Source organism: Pezoporus wallicus, unplaced genomic scaffold (genome assembly GCF_028554395.1).
Source record: "Pezoporus wallicus isolate ANWC-B61680 ecotype Strahan unplaced genomic scaffold, APGP_CSIRO_Pwel_v1 contig_7910, whole genome shotgun sequence".
Taxonomy (NCBI): domain Eukaryota; kingdom Metazoa; phylum Chordata; class Aves; order Psittaciformes; family Psittacidae; genus Pezoporus; species Pezoporus wallicus.
In genome coordinates, this window is record NW_026641702.1 from 560770 (window position 1) to 583533 (window position 22764).

General features: G+C 40.6%; 1 protein-coding gene across 3 annotated transcripts in view; it reads right to left on the reverse strand.

Moving 5' to 3' along the window:
- ASPG (asparaginase) overlaps window positions 1-21667 on the reverse strand; it is a 50199-nt gene extending 28532 nt beyond the window's left edge. For all 3 annotated transcript variants that reach the window (XM_057424997.1, XM_057424995.1, XM_057424998.1), the window contains exons 1-6: window positions 21460-21667; window positions 15702-15831; window positions 12091-12202; window positions 9156-9281; window positions 7636-7719; window positions 6459-6585 (exon numbers count right to left, since the gene is read on the reverse strand). In XM_057424997.1, coding sequence (XP_057280980.1) covers window positions 6459-6585; window positions 7636-7719; window positions 9156-9281; window positions 12091-12202; window positions 15702-15831; window positions 21460-21643 — 763 coding nt within the window. In that variant the 5' untranslated portion in view covers window positions 21644-21667. The remainder of the gene's footprint in view (window positions 1-6458; window positions 6586-7635; window positions 7720-9155; window positions 9282-12090; window positions 12203-15701; window positions 15832-21459) is intronic.
- Between the last annotated feature and the right edge of the window lie 1097 nt (window positions 21668-22764).

A 22764-nucleotide genomic window follows, 5' to 3' on the forward strand; every position in this document is an offset into this window, starting at 1 on the left:
TGAAAAGAAGAAATGAAGACTCATTTAAGCCAGCAGCCATAGCAGCCGATCTAACACACCTTATTTATTAGGTGCCACAAAATGTCTTCAAGGCCACACCCAGGCCAGGCCCAACTGTGTTAAATTTTAGCTCTAATTCCAAAATAGTCTAGATTCTGAAGTAAACCAGTATTACTTATAAACATTTCTTAGTTGTTGCCCTTCAAGGAGATATTTAACATACATGCTACTTCAATTTAATAGCATTTTATAGCAAAGGCTTCCAAAATGAATAGTTTAGTTCAGTGATCATTAGTGAAACGGACTATTTATCAGACACAAAGCTGCATAGCTCTACTACAACCTCTTCAAAAGAGAAGTCTGATAGCTGTGAAAAGGATCGGAGTCCTAGACCTGATGGGACCATGATGTTGAACATGTCCTGTCAGTGCCAGCTCTCCCAGTTTTGAGTGAGAAAGCCACAACCAAGAGAGCGCTGTGCAGATCTAGCACAGGTGAGATACTTACTTGTCACACACTGACCTGAACTTCTTTGTTATGTAGTTGGCATGATACCAACCTGGATTCATGTTTAGAAAACACACCTTCATCTTCCCAGACATAAGAGATGACAAATTCAGTTACTGTTGCCGTTAATCACCTCCAGAGTTTATTAGGTAGTTACTAACGATTAAATAAAATAGCAAGGATTCAATTAACTCAGATAATACATTTAGAGCCAGGAGCCAGCTGTTTAACTAATAGTCTGTTTGTGTTGCATTATTAGAAACCAAGTCATGCATTATTGATTTCAAAATTTTACTACTTCAGTGGAGGAACACAGCAATCGTTGGGCTGACAGCTCCTACAAGGCAGTGGAAGAGGTTTAACAAACAGTGGCCAACAGATAGCTCAGAGCGCCATGATTCAATGAAAGTAAACCATAGCATAAAGCTACCTGTTTCATGATTTAAGCTGTTTAAATTTTGGAGAAACTTCCAAGCAGCAAGACAGATAAAAGATCTGCATGCGTAATACTGACTTGCTCTCAGCCATGGGGAGAGTTACTCACACCAATTACTGTTTCAATCTCTTGCAATCAGCAGACAGCCACTTGCAAAAAAAATCAGAGTAAAAGTCTCCATTGAAGCCTGCTCTATTGCCCCGTTACTAAAGATACTAAAAACTACGCATTCCATTAAATCAGGACAGAAATATATCAATCACCTATAAGACTAGAGCCACTGTATGTTCTTTCTAAAGATACCATACATCATTAAACAGGTCATAAGCAGTTGGCATGGCAACATGTTTGTCCTACAAGCCACACTTCAGCACATGGATTTCTAATGCCCTGAGAATGGGAGAACAGAACTATAGACAATTTCTAGTTTCCTTCTTTGTGCTAAGCTGGCTACCACTGTTCTGAAACCACCTGGCTGGATTTAGTAGCTAGCCAAGGAGCTCTCAGAGGTCTCCATGAGCTTTCCAGAGTGAGTTAGAGGCATGCAGGATGTACACGGGTTAGTGCAGAAAGCTGTGCATTTGTTCTGCTTGAGGTTCATAGGCCTGGCTAACCACACTGGTTCATGAGCACTGTGCTTTAAGAGTAGCAGTGTTTAGCAATAAATCCAATCCTTTCAACCTTCTAACAGTCAGATTAATTCTTTAAAAGCAGGCTCCTCTATAAGAAGGTATGGCAATAAAATTGTATTAGAGGCTTCTTTCCTTTATCCTCCATGAGCTAGGAGTCCCTGCCAAAACTTCACAAAAGCATACTACTAAGTTTGGCAACTATTAGCATCCCTAATGCCTGTAACGAACTTGAAGAGTGAACTGAGGGAACCTGCCTTGGCATGGATCACTAAGATACTGCCAAAAGTAGAACACCAAGGAGGGAGATCAGAGGATAGGTTCAGAAGACAGACCTATACCAGGCCTATACCTGTACTCTTGAAGTACGCGCTACCAAAACCCTTATCTTCTTTAAGATAAATGTAATGCATGCAGACATAGTACAGTGATGTAATTCCAAGTTATATTAAAAAAACACACTAAAGATTGCCCCCAAGTTAACATTCTCTTGGTCATGAACCCCATCAGCCTATGTAACATGCTTGGTATTGCAGACTCCACAAATGTCAGCTTTCCATTAGACAAATGAGGCTAAAAGGCAGAACAAAACGCAAGTACAATGCAAAAGTCAAAGACAAACAAATATACATAAAAGCCCAACTTCATCTCAGATTTATTCAGAACTGTTGTGAAACAGAGCACCATGCAGGGAAAAAAAATTCAGACCACACTCTGCAACCTCCATCACAAAGACTACATCCGTAAAAAGAAAGAATATTTATGTCGCATAGCTAAGTTCAAGTATCTCTATTGTACTGAATAAACCAGCTATCTTGCAGCCTATAGTCCACAGCAATCTTCTTTTATTAAATAAATTTAAAAAGAAAAAGGAAAAAGAAAAAATCTTAGAAATCACTAACAGATCTTAAATAAGAAACTCAGATACAAGCAGGTGAAGTGCAAAAAAACATATGTATTGGTGTTCATAACAGTTTTTTATCCTATGGATAAGAGAATAATTAGGGCTATTTAGTTTTGGCACAACACAGAAAACAGTAACCTGTCGTGACTTCGATGGTCTGCGCTTGTAAAGAGTTTAACTGATATAGTGTACAGCGTTATGTAAATATGGATACAAACCTGAAGAAACGTAAGCTAGCTACTACTGTTGCACAGCAGAAAAGAAGTTTATAACGCAATGTACATATATAAAGAGGTAATGGCTATTTATGTACTGTATCCAAAATGGCTTGTGATAGAAAAGATTTCATTATTCAAGGAGACTGCATTCAAGATATTAAGGCTTTTTTGTTTTTTCTTCCAAACAAAACCATCACATAAACAATACTCCACTGTTTCCAATCTCCCCTTCCGTACCAAACACTACAGCTTTTAAAATTACAGCTCAAAAAGTTACATCCTTATCTTCTTCAGCTTTATTCTCTCTCTTTCACACACACGCACACGCGCACACACACCCACCACTACGGTGATACAGTTAGTGAAGAAAAAAAACATCAACCTGACTTAAAAAGAAAAGAGAAAAGCAGCTCTACACAGTCTAGAAAGCAGCAACACACACCACCTCCCACCACCCCCGTTGTTAAACAGCACCTATGCCACAATGCAGGTTTCAACTTATAATGGGAGAGCAGCAACTAAGAGCGACACCTCCCTTAGGAGTGGTGACTGAACTCCAAGTTATGAAATCAAACAAGAAATACAGCTTTTTGTGATTGCAGAGCTCCAGACAAACAGCAACGCTTTCTTCTCATCCTTCTCTGCAGGGCTACGGGCGAGCCCTACCATTATATAAGCTGCCCTGGCGCTCATTATGATTCATGGCGACAGCCAAGGGGTGGGGAGCGCAGGCCAACCTATGAGTGCAAATTCCTGAAGGAGGCAAAATAACACAGATCCCCTTTTTTGGCACTTTGTTGTAAAACAATCGACACACATCTTCTGAAATTAATATTGAAATTGAATGGCGGTGTTGCAAGAATCAACATGCCTACTTGCAAGGGAGCGGGGGACCAAAAGCACTTCACTGAAGAGAGCTGGCACTTGCCTTAATATATAAATGACCTGGGCTTCTTACTATAAATAACTAGAACTGCCAACCAGGACACAGACTTGGCCAGTGATGAGTAGCTTCTTTCTAATGGGACTGGTGGGTAGACAAGCCCAAAAGGGCCTTCTAACCTTCTGCTGATGCTGTACCACATTTACATGCACAGTCATACAGGCTCTGCTCATCCCCTGCACAAGCTATGTTTCTCATCACACAGTCCTGTACATGTGCACCACTCCCAGAAGTTACATGAATGTGTGATGAAGAAAGCAAGTTTCATATATGCTTCATTAGGACAATCAAGAATAGAGAAGAGTAACCAGTTATGAAATATAATGAGAATCTTTGCACATTTCAATTCAAGTAGTCCTCCTTGTTTCTCCTATTTTCACAATATTGGAGAAATAAGGCAAGGTCTCTTCAGTTTAAGATTTTTGAAACATTTATTGTTATTCCTATATTATCCATTTCATACAAAGATTGTTGATTCTCCTGCAAAAGTATTTCCCATCGGCATTAGGTTTCTTATTCATCTCAGGAGTGAGCTAGAATTTTTCATTTCTTCCAGGCTTTTCTTGTGCTAAATTGAAAGTCTTAAAGAAGCTGACACACTTGCTCATCTAAAACTGGATAATGGGACTCTTAGGTGTCTTAGGATCTGGCCGAGAACACAGCTGATTGATAGGATCAAAAATCTACTGGGAGGTAACAGAGTGAAGTATGGAAACCAAAAATGAAAAAAGAGCAGCAGCTAGAGTAGAAAAAGGAACTAAGCTTCTCCCTCTCCTCTTCGGCACTGAAGTAGATCATTGCTTTTATACAGTATGCCTAGCCTCAAAGAGCATGTCTTGTCCTTATTCTTGTATACCAAACCATGATCCCATTACATTCCATCCTGTCACCTCTCCCCCTCTGCTTCTCTGTAATTTTCATTCCCAGCTTTGTTAGAACCAGGAAGCCTGAGGAAGAGTTTCTGCACATGGGCTACTCCTCCTGGCATCCTCAGGCTGCTTTCCACAATGCTGAAGCAGCAAGAGTCAGCCCTGTCTACAGAAGGATTAAGGCATATTACTCAAAGCCATTTGGGAAAAAAAGAACAAAAAAAGGTTAAAAGATACTAGATCTATTTGGTTTGTTTTGAAAAGCCCAAGTGGTTCCTTGTCTCTGTGAAAGCCTCATATGAGGACTGAACAAGCAAACTCAAGGGAGACAGCTATGTTTCAAACAATTACTCTGGACAAAATAAAGCAGCACTAGTAGTTAGCCTGTACTATAAATTGTGTTTTTTTCAAAATGAAACAATCCTTCAATACTGACACCATCATCTTGGATAAATGATTCTACTCTAACTGGGTAATCAACTGAAACAAGTAAAAATAGAGCCTATCACACTAGCAGTTTTAAAATCAGAAATCCCCACTGATCTCAATGAGGCATTCTGCTGAAAATATAATGGGACCCAATACAGGCCAAGGGAAGTACTTAATAACTTTCTCGTTTTTCTAATATAAGCAAGGAATCACAGAACAGTTCATTTAAATCCAAGACAGAAATAGCATACAATTTACAGCTTGATTTCATTACTGATCAGTCAGTAAATGGAATTTATTTATACCCTATTTGATGCAGTTCATAAAAACCCAAGAAATAAGATTCTCCCCAGTTTACTGCAGCAGTCAACTGAAAGTATTCCTCTTGATTTCAAATACACCAAATTGGACACAGCACAGTAATACAACATGGCAGACTCTCTGAGAGATGTCTTATGGACCACTACAGTATTTCACAGGCTTCCTCAGTTTGTATCTGGCTGCTACAAACACAGCACTTGGGTCCTGAAACTTTAAATAACTCCCACTCATTAGGTGGAAGGGATAAGCTTATTTTTCCAAATTGCAGAATGTCTCTCTTTAGTAGTAGAAACCATTCAGAATGGAATGCTGCATGGCAGAGGGCTACATCTCCTACTGCCACTAATAGCACCTAGCAAAAGAATTTGGGAACCCCCTTGTATTCCTATTTTTTGTGATAATGGAGACTGTCACCAAGTGCTACTCCCTTTTAATATACCTACCCTACCCAAAACCAGCTTGCATAACATAATGGATTTAAAATTGTCCTTTAGTATGCTTTCTGGCAACTCCTCATTTGGCTAGATTCCAAATGTGTCTCTCCTCTCTTCATATAAAGGGTGTAATTTATGCAAGAACAGACACCAAGTGTGATAATGACTTTGCAAATGGATATTGAAATCTTCATGCAGTTTTTCCCCTCCTAAAAAAACAGAAACATAGGAATTATAGGGAGCCTGAGTAACTTTGGGGGAAGAAAACCTTCACCCAGTGCATATTCTGGGTCTGGTGTTTTCAGTGCGCTTGCAGTTTAGACAGTTCCTACATATCCAGTAAAACATCTTACACAGTGACATGAATCAAACAAAGCTGCATGTACTCTGCAATCGTTTGACTGATTTTCAAGCCCAGCATGGTCATTAACAAGATTAAATTCTTTGTTCTTTCAGTCCTTACTCCTTCATTTTTATCTTCAGAGCAAGCATTTTCATGACACAGGGGCAACACTCCCTCTGGTTAGTCTGGATCTTTAGTGAAACTCAGTCTGGCTAGCTCACATCTACATTCAATAGATAAATGCAGTTGAGTCATAAATTGTGTCTTACTAATATTTAAACAGTTTCAGAACAGGTAAAGCTACAAGGCTTTCAAAGATTTTGAGTTTAAAGTAGTATTTCAACTACATAGACACAGATTCTTCTCAGCTAGAGTTCTGTTGCATGTGGCATACATTACAAGACTTAAGAGAAGATGTTGCTTACTTGTAATATCAACCTCAGCATTTGCAAGTGGAGGCAGGTTAGGTGAGGAAAAGGCATTGAAACTCGCAGCATCCACCTTAGTCACCCTATTTCCCCTGTACAGTTTATTATAAAAATACAGGCACACCTGCAAGACAAGTAAAGAAACAGGTCTATGAATAAGCCAGTAATTAAAAGATTCTGTAGATAAATACTGTAGTTCGTCCTTTATAAAGTGTTTTCTAAATCTTTAAAGTAACTCAGAGGCTAGTAGATGTTTACAACTTTTACCCTTTCAAAAAGAGTTGGCAATCTGTCACACACTGGTTTAAGAATTTAAGAACAAAACAAGTTAAGAGCTAACTAGTTTCGTAATCCTCTCATGAGGCATGGTCTAGGAGACAGCAAATGTGCCTGAGTCCACTTCAGAGGCAGAAGAAAGAAACAGTGTGGACTTTTCAATAAGTTCATCAGTTATATCTAAATTCAGAGTGCAAAACCTTAACAAAGGCCTGGTGAAAATGAGGATAACTTTCAAGAGTTACTACACATAAACAGATTCCTTCTCAAGATCCTTAATGTCTGTCAATTGAAATTTGAAGGAAAAGAGATACTTCAAAGTTATTAGTTATGAAGATCTTGGCCAACCAGCTATTGCTATTGTCTTATAAGAACTGGCTTTGAGAGCATGGCAAAAATGAAATGAGGTATAACCTGACTAGTTTTCTGTCTGATTTTGGACTGTGCAGCACCAACCTCTTTAAAGCCATGGTAGACCATGAAGGTACTTCCACATACAGTAGATATATGGTCCTCTACACTTCAGGAACTAGAACTAAAAGACACTTCTATCAGTTCTAGGGCAACTTTAGAACTTCAAAATAACTTTCAGTTTAAAAACTGACAAGTGCTTCAGATCCCACATATTTGAAAGGGAACCCCTGATTTCAAGTCTGCTGCAAGCTACATTTCAGACCTGACAGTCTTCATAGACTGCATATGGGCAAAATGGGATATAACTTTTGAGAAAACAGCATGTGCTTTGCCATGGAAATGCCTGTAACCTCAGAAGAATCCATTTATCTTTCTGTTTAACTTCAATTCCTTACTGCCTACCGGATATTTTGAGTATGTAAGTATGTGTCTTGGCTAGAGGAAGAAAAGCAGCTTCTGAGACTGTCTTCACAGGCAAACAGACCTCAGGAATCACAAACTGCCCAGCGAACAGCAGTGCGCCCAGAAGGTTGGCTCGGCCGTCATTCTGCAGCTCGTATATGGGCACCTGAGGAGCAGAGACAGAAATTACACCCTGTCCCTTATGTAAAGCCTACACAGCAGAAAAAAGAGTCCAACTTATGCAATATAAATACATGAATAATTTATGTAACAATGATTTATGACAAAGTTTCCTTCTTAATCCAAACTATTTTAGACTGCAGCAGATGGTAGGATTTCCCTCTGTGCTTAACAGACTTTTATAATTTAAGTGCTTGAAAGCTAATATAGACATGATTCTAGTGCGATTAAGCAGATTAAAAGACTGATTCAGGGAATATATAAAAAATAGAAAGCAGGCATAGTTAAGGTGACTGAGCATGGGAGAAATGATTGTACCGAGAAAAAGCAACAGCCCCAGATCATACAGAACTGCCACTGCAGGCTCCACAACAGCTCTCTTGCACCATCTTTCCACAGAGTATTGAAAAACTGAGCCAGCAGGTTATTACTGACAGAAAAGGACAAGATTAAAACCAGAAATTGGGTCTGATGAGTGGCGACTTCCACGTCTTTTCAGATTGTCTCTTTATTAACAGAGAGTCAGAGCTCCTTTCAGCAATGAAAAAAAATCACATGTTCCATTGCTAGATCATGTCAGGCAGATCTCCAAACAATAAAGCCAAAAAGAAAGTAAAACCTTGAATACGATGTAACACAACTAGACTGTCCCATCTCAATACAGTAAGTGGGAGCCTACTCCTTCCCAGACTTTTGTATTTTGACTTCAAATAGACCACATATGAAAGGGAAGTTATGAGATGGGGCGGGGAATTTTACAGTGCGATGTTTCATCTCTCCTTTGTGATTAGAGCTGTATTTTACACTCAAGCAAGCTATACTAGTAAGTCAACCCCTCCCCCTCAGACAATATGCAAAGAGCTGATCTCCAGCTAAGAGAATGAAAATTAATAAATATGGTCTTTAGAGGAAAGGAAACAGACCATGTTCGATGGAACAGAAATGATCAAAAATGCATCTAACAGTTAGGGATTATTAAGAAAATCATAAAGAATGCAACAAGATAACAACTGATGAAGTAAGAAGTAATAAACCTCAGGGTTTTAAAAGAAAAAAAGACAGCTAACAACCAGCAGCCACCTGAGGCTGGAAAGATGCTTCTCATATAAACTGATTAATACACAATGGCCAATGACAGCCTCTTATATCTTTCTCTGAAGCATCTGGCCCCAGACATAATGAACTACTGGTCTGATTTGGTACAGAGTTGTAAAGTCATTAATGATAAAATTATGGGGTAGATCCTCAGCTGGTGAGCCTGTCAATTCTCACTAATTTCTATCAGCACCGTGACCATTCACCATGGCCAGAGGCCTGCCCTGCACTACTAAACTGTACAGTGACAGTCAGGATACTGCCTAGTTTTGCATACAAAAACCAAAAATGAGGCTTCTGACTTCACTTTCAAATGAAGCCCATTACCTGAGATCCTGTCAGAACAACAGTTTTACCCAGATTCTCACACATGAAGGATAAGGCTGAAGCTGTATAGGCCATGGTATCAGTGCCGTGAAGGATCACAAAACCATCATACTTTTCGTAGTGCTCCTGGAGATTGAGAAGTTTTCACATGGTTAGAGCAATGCTCTGGCATCAGCAAGTGAAGTACATACTGCATTACTTCCACTGATACAAGCAACAACATAATACTTTAAAGGGTGCTACACTCATAATTCCTCCTAAAGTTATCCTGTTTTCAGTTTAAATGCAATTAAGGGTTAATAGGACACTAAGCACTACAGCCAGCAATTCTAATTATGGAACAGTCAAAGGGGTTCTTCTATGTATACATATTAATGCAGCATTTTAAAACCAGAAGATTGCTAATTAAGAAAAGCTTAGCAATGGCTTTAAACAGGAATGTTAACATATGCAAATTAGTCATATAGTCTGATTCTTTGTTGCCGATTTTACTTTAGAGATTACACCATTCACAGGAACAGATTAGGCAAACCACGGCTATCACAGCATATAGAAAAAAATCCATTTAATCCGGATGGCACAGGCAAATAGCCAGTGTAACAGTGCCCTCTTCTGTTAAAAAGTCATCCTTTCTGCAGCAGTATATGACTTCAGCAAAAAGAGATAAAGGGTCTTCTTCTTGTTCGTTAATGTACATACACTTGCTGGTTTTTGAGAAACCTTAGACTATCAGGCATGTACAGATGCACAAAGTAATTTTCTAACAACTTTAATCTACATACAGTTGCACATAGGAGGTTTTTTTTTTAATGCTAAGACAAATCACACAGCTCATCCTGTTAGAATAAAGTCATCTGCTGGCTTTTGGAGGAAAAAGGAATTGGTTCCTCAATTTCGAGCTGATGTTTACCACGAGTGATGCACGTGGTAAACACTGTAGTGAGAGACACTGATGTCTCTGATGTAATTTGGTAACATGGAAAGGATTACACAGAAGTTTAAGCAGATCTATGAAATGCCAGTGTGAGGCAAAAATGGGTGTGACACAGAATTAAACATGATTTCTTTTTAATTACACTTCTTATGCTATAGTAGGCACACAGGCATCTCCTGAATCTCAGGCATCTCCTGATAATAAGGTCACCTCCAAACTCACCTGCAGATTTCTACTTGTCCTTTTGCTATTTCTTCACTATTACTCATGCCCACATATTGTTACCTACTGGAAGTTTCAGGGGATTTCTGCTTATCTCTAACAAGTTAGCCAGCTGAACAACAGCCAGTGTCGCAAGATCTTTCCGTAGTGCAAACTACAGAATGATGCAAAAGCATGCTATAGTTATTCGACAACGCAGTAACAAGGTAAGTTTCAACAAGGCCTAAGATCACAGAAATAGCAACTTGTCCTCTTTAACTCAACCAGTATGCTCACAAATATTTTCAGCCTTATGAATCTTATTAGATGTGAAAGAACATAGCCTGGTTTAAGCTTCATAATATAAAAGATTAGGCTGGCTATTAAGGAGATATACTATAGAAACACCTCAGAATGTCAGTCACACAGTGAAAAGCACAAGGCTTTGCTAGGTATGTGTCTAAGATGAGCATGAAGTAGAAGTGTCTATATAAGGTGGACAGTTGAAGAAGTTTTGGGTTTTTTTTCTTTTCTCAGCACATTTCACTTGGATGACGCAAACTGGGTAATCGCTATATACTGAGCAGCTGCATTCCATGTACAAGAAAGAAACACTTTTTCCGTAATAAAACTAATATGTCATTAAGGAATAAAAGTAAATTTTCTCCTGTTCAGCATGGGATTGACACCTCCTACTCTTGGCCCTGAGCTTTTCCTAGCTGCACCCCTGCTCTATCCTAGAGGCTTTCCACCTGTACGCCAGCTCCGTCTCTTCCTGGCCTGGCAAGATGAATTCAATAGGAGCATCATCCCTAGTGTGGTGGTTCCAGGACTAGAGGACCTAAGGGTGAAGGACTCTTTCCTGAATCTTCAGCATCATTCCCTGTGTTATTACACTGTTTGCATGCATTGCTATGGCTTGGTTAAAGAAGGAAATTTACACTAAAAAGCCCACTATCACAGAGTGAGAAGGAATGGAAGAGCAGTATCTTAGGCCCACGGTTATTTATTTCTAACAGCTACATATGAATTCCTGGTGTGAAGTATTTTAAATGTTTCACATTTCTACTTTTTTAAAAGCACATAGCTAAATTCAGACACAGGGACAGAAATGCTGTGGTTTTGATGCTCGAGAAGGATGTACTGAATTTATCTATACATGCAGAAATATCTAGGGCTTTAAACATTTCCCAGTGTGGGAAACCTAACCACGATAGCATTTTTCCTACTGGCTGCAAAGCCAAAGCTAGTCAAGTCCATCTGCGTCCAGTATAAGAAAGGCATAAAGACATGAAATTATTTCCTACATCAATAGCCAACTAGTAAGCTATTGGAATACTGAAATGATGAGTAACTAAACCACCTTCAGTTAACTCACCTGTAGCTAAGGATTTTTTCAATGTTTTTGGACAGTGAATTTAAGTCAACTTTTTAGAATGTATCAACCTACATACTATATATCTCATTCAATCATAGCTGCACTTTTCCTATTTTCTTGTACAGAACTATGGCCTGGCTTATTGTGCCATAATTCTGTACTATATAACTGTATTCATGAACTATGTAACTTTAGTGGCTTTGCCACATTTTCAGAAGAAGAAAATTTGGCAGGCCTTGTAAGCACAGTACTTGTTATTTTGCAAGTGTCCTGGGTTCAAGGCACGTAACATTTGCATTTTAAATAAACAAATATATATCATACGTATAGCACTAGTGAGTTGTTTTATCTTGCTAAGTATACTTGATAAACTGATGGTTCTGTTTAAGCAATAAATGAATTATTATCCCTCACCACGGTACCTCAAGTTTCCTTGCAATTTTGGCCCAGTCTTCTGGAGTCATGTTGGAAGAATCAAGCAGCGGTGAGAGCTCCAGGATTGTGTAAAAAATCCTTTTGTTTTGCTTAGAGACACTACAAAGGAAGAGAATTAGACAAAAAAAGAAAGTAATTATTAGAGCTAATATCAGTTCATTGCTTCTCTTTTTTTTTTTTGAATTGGTAGTTTTGACTCTTTTCTTCTCCATCCCCCAAGTCTATGGCAAAAAAATGGTCTTAAATTTGGAACATTAAGTTCCAAGCTTATAAATTCATAACTTGATGTGGTTTAAAGCACAAATCCTTACATTTAATTTAATAATAAATATAATCTCGGAGGTGGAGAGGGGCTGGCAAAATTAAAGACAGAAAAGAAGAACCCAGACTTACTTGTTTTAAGCTCGGAACTGATTTCTAACAAAAGCTGATACAAAGCCCTAAGGTTTAAAAATGCTTCATAAGCTACTGAGAGGAATTTATAAAGCTCCCAAGGTTTATAGGGGGTCAACAGAAGAGTTGCAACAACTTTCTGATCCTTTGATAAATATAAATAGGTAACCTTCCATGACACAAAGGGTATCTTCTCTTAAGAGTGTTATGACTGGAATTCATTATTGTGGCCTTTAGAAGATCCACTCTTGTCAGTTTCTTTGGCCTGAGATTTCAGAAAAAGTTCTCTTGATTAGTTAAGATCTTCAAGTAGACTGTTGCCTTGGCTAGTAATAGGCTAACTCTGTAAAACCCCAGTCCCAGCCTATTAGGCCTGTTGTCACCGTGGTATTAAAGTTTGCTATATGGTACTATCTATCTCTTGTTATGATGAGGAGTTTAAGCATGTGATAACAGCAAAGATATTAAAATACTGGCATAGGTGTAAAACAAAAGCCTCAGGAATATAAACAACTCACTGGCTACCAATTATTGGCCACAAGTGCAACCTTGACAGCTGGGAAAATACTGCTCTAAGTAGAATAAAAACAAGACAAAGGAACTATGCAAGGGAAAACAAAACAAAACAAAAACAAAACAAAACAAAACCAAATAGTCAAGCAATAGGATAAAGTACCTGTGGGGCTGAGGAATGTAACACTTTCAAACCTCATGCAGTGTGTTGCCCAGCAGGTGGAGACCAAAGATTAAGAGTGTCTAGACACCCAACTTTAAAAGTACATGATCCCCCTTGGAGGAGACATATCAACGGTGATGATGGCTATGGAATCACAGTGGGATTGTCACAGGTTTAAGCAAACTGTCTGCTCTTCCTGCTCCCAGGGACCATGGGTCTCCCTTTCTCCACCTGGCTATCACAAGAAATCTTACTCTTCAAAGACCTTTGATTTGCCAGCCAAATGGACTGCATACAAAGCATGTGTTCTATACCCCACAGAACATGTTCAATTCTCCACATTTACTTTATAACATCTCAGAATAAAGTCAACTACATAGAAGTCAACTTGGCAGTTAAGATTTGGCATAATAAAAAAAACCTACTATTTTCTGCTACCTTTCTGAAACTTGGAAGAGGATAAAATATCAACCATTTTCACCCATTCTTACATTACTTGGAATGTGTTCTTAACTAGCAATGCAGTGGCCAATGAACAGCTAACAAAGAACTGCTAGCAGGCCAGCTCTGTCCCTCCTACTCACTCTTCCAGGCAGAGCCATTGGGAGCATGGTTAACAGGATCACCTTCACAGCATTCTTAATGCTTTTCCACTGCCTGAATGACGGAAAGTTCCCTGCCAGCTGTAACTGTGATAGATACTTCAACATTTATATTGGAAGACAGTCAAAGGCTTCAGAAAAGATCAGAAAATTGCATGGATGTGTAAAAGAGATCAGGTGATTAGCGCACAGAAAAGTTGATTACCTTCCCTAGGCATTCTCAATAGTGTTTTGTCCCCACTTGTGATTATGTATATATTTATAGCTACATAAAATATGCAAAACTAAGAGTCAATTACCAGTTCATCAGCTAATAAAATCTGCAGACCCACTCCATTTATGAGGCCTGCAAGAGAGTTGTGTACAGCATAGAGAGCATTTAAACAATGTGTAGGGAATTTTTCATACCAGCTGACATACTGTACCTAAGAAGTTAGACTTCATATGAAAAATTGCCTTGCTGGACATCATATTCACACATGCTAAGAGTAACTTTGGAAGTCAGTTGAAAATCTGTGAAAAGAAAGCTCCCCTGAGGATGTGATGTTTAAATAAAACACAACATACTGACACCACAGACCAACGCAGTCTACAACTTTCGATGCCTCTCTCTAAAAAGACATCATACTGTTCCTCTTAGATTGAGGTCATCGCACAAATATACAAAGATCACAAAATACTCCTATTTTCTTCCCTCAGAAACTCACAATATTTCTCAGTCTCCTAGTTAAAATATCACTGGGCTAGCACAAAAGAGAAAATGGCATATTGCCATGACCAACCTCCAGAAACAGCACTCAGCAGTGCCAAAAAAACAAGACAAGATTGGGTTTTAAACCTCAGGTTTTGATGGAAATGATTGTTTTAAGCTTTTCTGCCCTTTATGGAAAAGAAGTTTCAGGACAACTGTATTTAGGATTCAAATGGGTATACTACTGTAGTTTTGCTATATTTCAAATCTCTTAAAGTATTTGAAAGTTATTCAGTTACAAACACAGTATTGTAAGAGATCCATTTTTCTTAGATTTATCATCATATCAATACTACTCCACCAGCAAGCAGTTAATTTCTTTTCCCTTTACCCTTTTTCTTGCCATCTGCCTTTTAAGTGGCTACTTTTAAAAGCTTTACACAGAGACCTCAATACAAAATAGAAAGAAATTAATAAACCTTGGGATTTCTTTGTGTGTCCTGATTTTCTCCTTAAAGATGAAAGAATATCCATGTTTACTTTTATAGCAAAACAGCTATAGATCCATTACTTTTTGAATGACTGTGTAAAATCATCCTTTGTGCAAAGTTAACACGTTTACAGGGGTACAGTCATTCAGCACAGCCGAGGAATATCTCAAATTAGCATACTGCCCTCTAAATAAAACTTATAAGCTTATTAATCATTGTCCAACAGTTATGAAGCGATGCAGATTAATCGTAAGCCCATCACTTATTACCGTAATGTTGCATAATTTTGTGAAAGACAATCAGCTTTTAGATTTTTTTAAAAACCAGAAGGCCTGCAGAATTAAAGCATGAGGCCTATTCACAGACGCATTAACTAGATGCTGCTTTTTCAGTCATATGCTGAAGGTAATTTACACAGAGCTGTATACACCGCTTTCTTAGTTTCTACAGAATGTTTGTATGTTTGCACAGTAGCAAATTAATATCCAATACAAGAAAAAAAATGCAGGACTAAGCTACCAAAATGGTTACTTGTTGCCTAATTTAGAAGTTCTCAAACAGTTGTAAGACACTTCATTTCAAATATACCAAAACAGGCACAATAGGCTTTTTCCTTTTAAGTCAATATAAGCATTTTTGCTAATCTCATAATGGATTCCTTACATTTAAAGTTTGGTGATGTAATTACCTGAAGATTAACAAGATACTTCCTAACCCTTCCACTGCCCCAGGAAAACATACTTACGGGAGCACCAGTGTGTTTTCTGGAAATTCATGGAAGCTGTTCAGTTTTGTTTCCTGGGCATATGCCTCATCATGCAGCATTGGCATTGTTTTCAAGCTGCTTACTAATTTATTTGCCTCAGGAGCAAGCCCTTGAAAATAAAGAATAAAGGAAGTAAATAATGGCACACGGATGGAAGGAAACAAGTGGCACAGTAAGGAGGGAAGAAGTCAAGTTACACAGCTTTTGCCCATCCTTCCAAATGAAATTTAAATAGCCTATTGCCAGTTTCAGAACACGAAAATCAGATATAACCAATAAATCTCTGTAGTTATCTTTTCTTGACTTGAATAAATCCGTATTTTATTTAAGAGAAATAATGTTACAATTCTCCTCCATTTAAAATACTTGTGTTCTACCTGTTCTTAATTGTTTGTGTGCAAATGCCAATCATCGGTAAGGGCAGGAAGCCAATTTTTGCAACTGTAGCAAAAAGCTACCACTTTCTTTTATATTTGCCACAGCTATTCTCTACCTGTGGCAGAAAAAGAGGTAGAAGACTTACAAAACACTGAGCATTACTTTGTACTATCAAGTTGTGATACTTAAAACTTCTTAGCCTATAGTAGTATTGGCACAAACAGCAAAGCAGTAGTATGACTATATTGGAAGGCTGTATGTTATGTCTATCAATGGCAATCGCATCTCCAGAGAGAAAAAAAATAAATAAAAGAAAAAGCTAAATCAAACCCCACAGTAGGTATTGAGCATTGATGCAGATTCTCTATCTTTATGTAGAGATAAACATCAGCTTCCCAGAGTCTTAAGTGATCTAATCAGTCTCTCTTGAGGGTTTATGACTGAACATCTCAGTCGGCAAGAAACTGAGAATGTGCATAAGCTGCTGAATAGAAAAAGTGAAATACGTGGATGCGTCTTTAAGGTCTGTTCACCCTTTCCCTGGTCATGATGGTGTCTTTCTCTGTGGTAGGAGCCCTAATTTTATAAGTCTTCTGCACCTTTAACTAGCCTAAGGACATTTAGTGTTTGCTGGATCTGCAAGTGTCCTGGTTACAACCAGGTATTTCAAAAGGAATCCGCATGCCGTTCTCTCTTAGCCAGAAAGGCATCTTCATTTTTGATGTTACAATCCTCAGCTTCGTAGAAGTGACTGCACTTGTGGATCTAACTTGCATCCCATCTCCCAATATCCTGTTTCCAGAATGACAGTGACAGTCCTGGCATCCACAGTCAGAAGCCACCCTGGTTTTCTTAAATCTGATTTTTTGGGATGTTTTCATTCAAGGAACTTCCATCAGAGGTAATTCCTTCTTGACTTCAAGATTCTACTGGCGTTACTGTCCAGTTCAGTTTAATTGCAGTGAATGTGTTTTATACCACCTGTTCAGATGGCAAACTCTCAAACCACATTATCCTACTTCTGCTAGTTCTAGTTGTTCCTAATTTGAAGCCAAGTAATCCTGCCCTACTTCCTAGCTCTTCTGTTTTGAACAGATGATTCTCATCCAAGTTAGCATCTTCCTTTTTTTTTTTTGCTTCACCTTCAAACAGAAAATACTCCAAACCACAGAGTATTTTCGGTAGTATTGCTGCCTTTTTCCATTTACCCATTTACTTTCCAAACTGACAGAAAAATCCTTAAGAACTCCCTAATCTCCCTCCTGGCTTGCCTTAAATGAAGTAGCAAACCTCTTCATAGCCAACTTTCTCACAGGATGGCAACAGCATTTGAGTGGATTTGCTTGGATTCCTGACGGAATACTTTGTTTTACAAAATACACTTAACATGCTTTCAAGCTTTGGTTGTTTCATTCATTCAGCTATAATCCCTGCTTTTTCCTACTAAGGGTGTTCCTAGCTTAGTCCTAAAAGGCCACTTCTGCTGTTCTTGGGCACAGAGACATTTTGGCTCCGAAATTCAGTCCAGTTTCAAGCGTTTTCTGGGTATTTTCTGATTATTCTTGTTTAGCCAATGCTCATCTTGCTCTGAATATTGACAACGGATTAGATTGTTTACTTTTTGTATTTGCTCCAGGAACCAGAGAGCTGATGTATGTTAATATTCTTAAATCCCTCCTCCATAAACAGCAGTTCCTCATCTCTTAATCACAAATCTGTCAGGACTTTTCTGTAACTGCTTCCACTGAACTTAAACCTTTTTGTTAAGACATTCTGCGGAATGTTGCCCACTGGCAACCTATGCAGTACCCTAAACGCATCCATGTGTTTCTGCTTTACAGCTTCAAGAAGCAAACATGGGGCAATTCAAGTGCAACTGTTTTAAGAATACTTCTACTTTATTATGAATGGAAAACATTTTTTGTGAGCCAAGCTTGTTAACCAAGTATTTGAAGCAACTTCACCCCTGCAGAGAAGAGGCAGGCTGTGCAATTTGTCCAAACAGCTCCCATCAGCTTCTGTCCTCTCCTTCTTTAGTTGGCCAACCCGAGCATCACAAAGCAGACGGACAAAGGCAGAAGAGCAAACAAGCAACTGTGGCTGAGGAGAACAAGGATGGTTCTGTCTTATCTCCAGTCAAGGAGACTGCTTTTCACCCTGCTCCCGTAGGTAATTGTTACAGTTACTTGCCAATGGAGAAATCCTATAACCTGTGCTGCAGCAGAGAAGAGGGAGCTGAATTAAGTCTGATGCTGCTGTGTCAGTGGGGGCTCTGCACCTGAGAAACCTCTGGCACTGGGGAGAAAGAGCATAATGCATGCTGAAGTCATCATCCTGAATCCTAAAAAGCTCTCCATGCTAAAGAATACGAAGAACTTCACTAAACCAGTTTTTATCTATGGGATTATCAATACATGTGGCACATACATCTTAGTGCCAGATCCCAAAGGTAACAACTGTATTTTGCAAAGGCAAAGCAGCAGAAAGTGTTCTCCAAAATACTGATTTCTGCAGTTGCAGTAGTTGGAGCTTTCAGAAATGTGGATAGGTTTCAAACAGAAAAAGATTTGGACTACAGCAGTCAGTCCTTTGGGAGTCTAGTATGTCTAGAAAAGACACATAATTAAGTTACCCAGGCAGACTGTATCCAAAACAAGTAATCTTCCTATGGCATTTAGCTTAGTTATACTTGCATTTGTTGGGTGTTCTTTCTCTCGATATTTCAGGTTAAATCTTCCTGAAGGTACCAGCCAGGAGAATGTGAGCACAAACTTGATGCAAAGATTAGTATTGCAGCAACCTCACTAATGAGTGCAGTAAGACTGTCTTTCTGAAATGAGCTACCAATAAGTCAAAAGGGGCTGTTTTGGGAGGAAATAAGTCGTAGGAAGCAGAAGGAATAAAGTTAAAACATGCATTGAAATGCATTATTTGGCAGCAAAAACACAAATAGTGAGAGTGTCTGCAACTGAGCCTGGTTGTCGCTCAACTCACACAAACAGAAGCAGACTATCCATCCTCTGAATATTACTCCTGCACAGTAACCTGTAGGTGTGCAGAAAGTCCACAGGTCCAAGACACGCCAGAGAGGCCACATGTGCATAGGTCAACTGCCGAATCTCTGTGAAGAGGTTTACAACCAGGTATCATGGTGATAAATAATCACTCCATACATACACAGTGAGACTAGGGAATGTGATTGTATCAGTCTTGCATATGGGGGCAGTTCTGCACAGGAACATACTCCTTGCAGAACACATTAGGCCTCTCAAAATTGTTAGATTTTAAGAATGAAACCATCTTCTCCCAGCAACTGGAAAGGCCATAAAAAAGCTTGTAAGCCTAGACAGAAATTAGTTAGGTAGAAACCTAGCTTGATCCCTTCACTTTGAGCAGTTGCTGCTATTAGATGCTGGTTTCATTCAGCTCAAAAAAGCTACTTACTTTCCATTTTGCTTGAAATAAAACACTTGTAATTCTAAGTATGGTTGTAAACAGGCATTTTCTATCAATTAATAAAAGAAATGAGCATCTATTGTTCTTTCCTTTGAAGCATGCTGCCTTTCTTTCCACCAGCTTCTACCTGAACACTAAAGACTGCCAAATGTTGTAAAGGAAGTACTCTGGCTGCTCTGCTGCTAGGTCTGTGCATGAAAAGCAGGCTGAAACTTACTAGGATGTAGCAAGTCAGCATCATTGGATCATAACTACAAGATTGTTTGCACATGATTTAATGATTGACTCTTGTTAGGCAAAAGAAAATAAAAAGAGTTAATTTATAAAAGAATGAGACACGTCATTTCAATTTATTTGCTTTAAAAAGGTGTTTAGGAAGCTGAGTCAGTAGAAGTAGCAAATTATTTCAGTATAAACAATTCAGAGAGAGGAAAGTCAACACATCATATGAAACACAGACTTTTTTTTTTTTTTTACAACTCTGATAAACACAAAGATGACAGCCATAAAAACTAAAGCAGAACAACCCCGTAGAGCATCTTCCCTACAATAGTAAGGATCAACTAGACACTGTCTTCTGAGAAAGAAGGGTATGTATTAGAAAAAATACCCAACAAACCAGCCTAAGAAGCTCTGAGGCAAAGCCCCTTGTGTATTTCAGGCAGGGGCTTGAAATTCTGTAGCAGGGAACACAAGTACTTGTGCTTCTAAACCTAAACAAGGCAGGCTCTTGAAGGCCTGGGATGCTCCACTGCCTTTCAAGTGAAGGAAGAAGAAAATTGAATAGATTTTCATCAAAATTGGACAGCTTCCCTTCCCCCTTTTCCCTTTATACCAACGCTGGCAAATGCATAGCCCTGCAGCAAGTCAGAGCTGGCCAAAACCCATTCCTTTTCCCAGATACGTTAGCTAGCTGATGCTTCTGGCATCCCTTGGATGTGCGCCTACTGAGTAATGGCCTTGTGGTGCCCAGGTGCCACTCCAACTAGCTTCTGGACTGGGGACCTGAGGAGGTGTCAGGTGAGTCTAGACACCTACCTGCTGACATTTAGTTTTAGGGGCACCTGAAAACACAGCATATACCTGTAAGTATACTCAAGAAACTTCTGTGTAAAATGCCAACAGCATACTGAAACTTAAACGTTTTTCAGCTGGTGGGAGGAGGTTTGACATGTCCAGCCTTTTCATCAATGTTAAGTCTTGCCCTCGCTTAGTAAAGTAAAGCAGAACTGCTCAATGATCTCTTGAAGAAAGTCAAGAGCTGGCTGGAAAGCAGCAGCAGCCTGCCCAGAGGCAGGTGAGCATCTGATCTCACTCGCTAGGACACTTGGCAGCACCTACGTATGCTGCCTCTCTTGCATCAGCTCTGTCAGGTCACTACTTGAAAATCCTTGACACGGCCACCACCTCCAACAGCACACGCTCTTCCCAGTGGGAATGCGAGGCACATGATCTTTTAGGGCTAAAAAAAGCCCGCATCACCAGTACGATTAAGCCGGTTTCATTTTCAGCGTGTGAAGGGGAGAACTCATGCTTCAGGAAACACGTTGTCTTACACCGCAACCTGCTCTAACTAGCTGTGAGGCTCACTTGTCAGAAGGATGCCTATCAGCTAAGCCACGGAAATAACCAGCTGGTAGGAGCAGAGGATTAGAAATTCGCACACACCCTTCTGGCGTTGCTCGTATCAGTTACGAGAAACCCGAGGATGCTAAACCACAAACCGCGCCAGGGACAGCGGCCACAAAGCAGGGCTTCGCAGTTAAAGAAGCGGCAGTCTCGGCCTCAGACAAGCGGCGCATCCCCCGGCGCTGCTCCCGCCAGCACCCCACGCAAGGGCCGGCTTCCAGAGCACCCTACTGGGGACCCCGCCGCGGTCCCGCTCCCCCCGAAGCCCCCTCACCCTTGTCGTCCTGCACCATGCCGATGGTGCCCCCCGTGTTGATGACCAGCACCCGCGCCTCGGCCTTCGAACCGCTGCCGGGGGCCGGGGGGCACCCGGGGCGCTCCTGAGGGCGGGGGCAGGCCAGGGCTCTGCTAAGCGAACGCGCACCCGCCGGGTGCCGTGCCGCCGCTCCCGCCTCCATCCCGCTTCCGAAGAACCGCTACCTCCCGCCTGCCGAACTGAGGGTTATAGCGCGGCTGCGGGGCCGCCCCTTCCCGCCCTGCCGGGCGGGCAGCGGGGTGGGGCCTGCCTGGGCCACGGCGCTGCCTCAGGGGCGGGGACAGGCGCCATTCCCGCCCTGCTGAGCTAACCGCTGGGAGGCGGTGGCGGCAGCGGGCGGGACGGGGCGGGACGGGACGGGACGGGTCTGCCTGGCCCCGCCGCCAGCGTGCGGCGCCTCCCCTTGGACTTTGCTCCGCTGCGACCGCGGCTCCGGGGAAACGGGAAGGTTCTTCACGCTTGGAGGAGAGCGGGGAGCAGCGGCGCGTTCAGGGCCCGGGGAGGAGAGGGGGGTAGACAGGGTTCGGGGTCAGCCCCGGAGGGAAGACCGGAGTCGTCCCGTCTGTTTTCCAGAAAGCTTCTGGGGAAGAAGGCAGGAGCTTCCTCTGCTCATCTGGCCTCTGAAGTGACTGCTGCTTACCATGCTGTGTGTTTTATCCTGATGATAAGCACTTCTGTCATTAGCTGTATCTGCAAAAAGGTGGTTATCAGTAAGACCTGAATACCATGATCCTTAAGTGGACTTTTTCCATGCAGTAGGGATGCTTCAGAGTCACGGGTGATGCAGAGAAGAACACAAACAGGTTTAAGAAACAGTGACAATGCGAACACATCTACCTCATTTCAGTGCTCCATGAGAGACAGCGCCAGTATTATTGCCCATAGCCCAGGTGGTGATAATACTGTAGTAGAATTGTCAGTGTTATCAAAATAGATGGAGTAATGCTGGAATTCATATGCCTGTGGAAAACAGTGGTGTCTTCTGGTCTTACAATACCAGCAGTTCCTTGAGTCCTTAGTACCTACAAAGACAAAATGGTGAGGAGAGATGTTATTTATAGAATCATAGAACAGTTAGGGTTGGAAAAGACCTAAAGATCACCTAGTTCCAACCTCCCTGCCATGGGCAGGGACACCTCACACTAGACCATGTCACCCAAGGCTCTGTCCAACCTGGCCTTGAACACCACGAGGATGGAGAATTCACAACCTCCCTGGGCAACCCATTCCAGTGCCTCACCACCCTAACAGGAAAGAATTTCT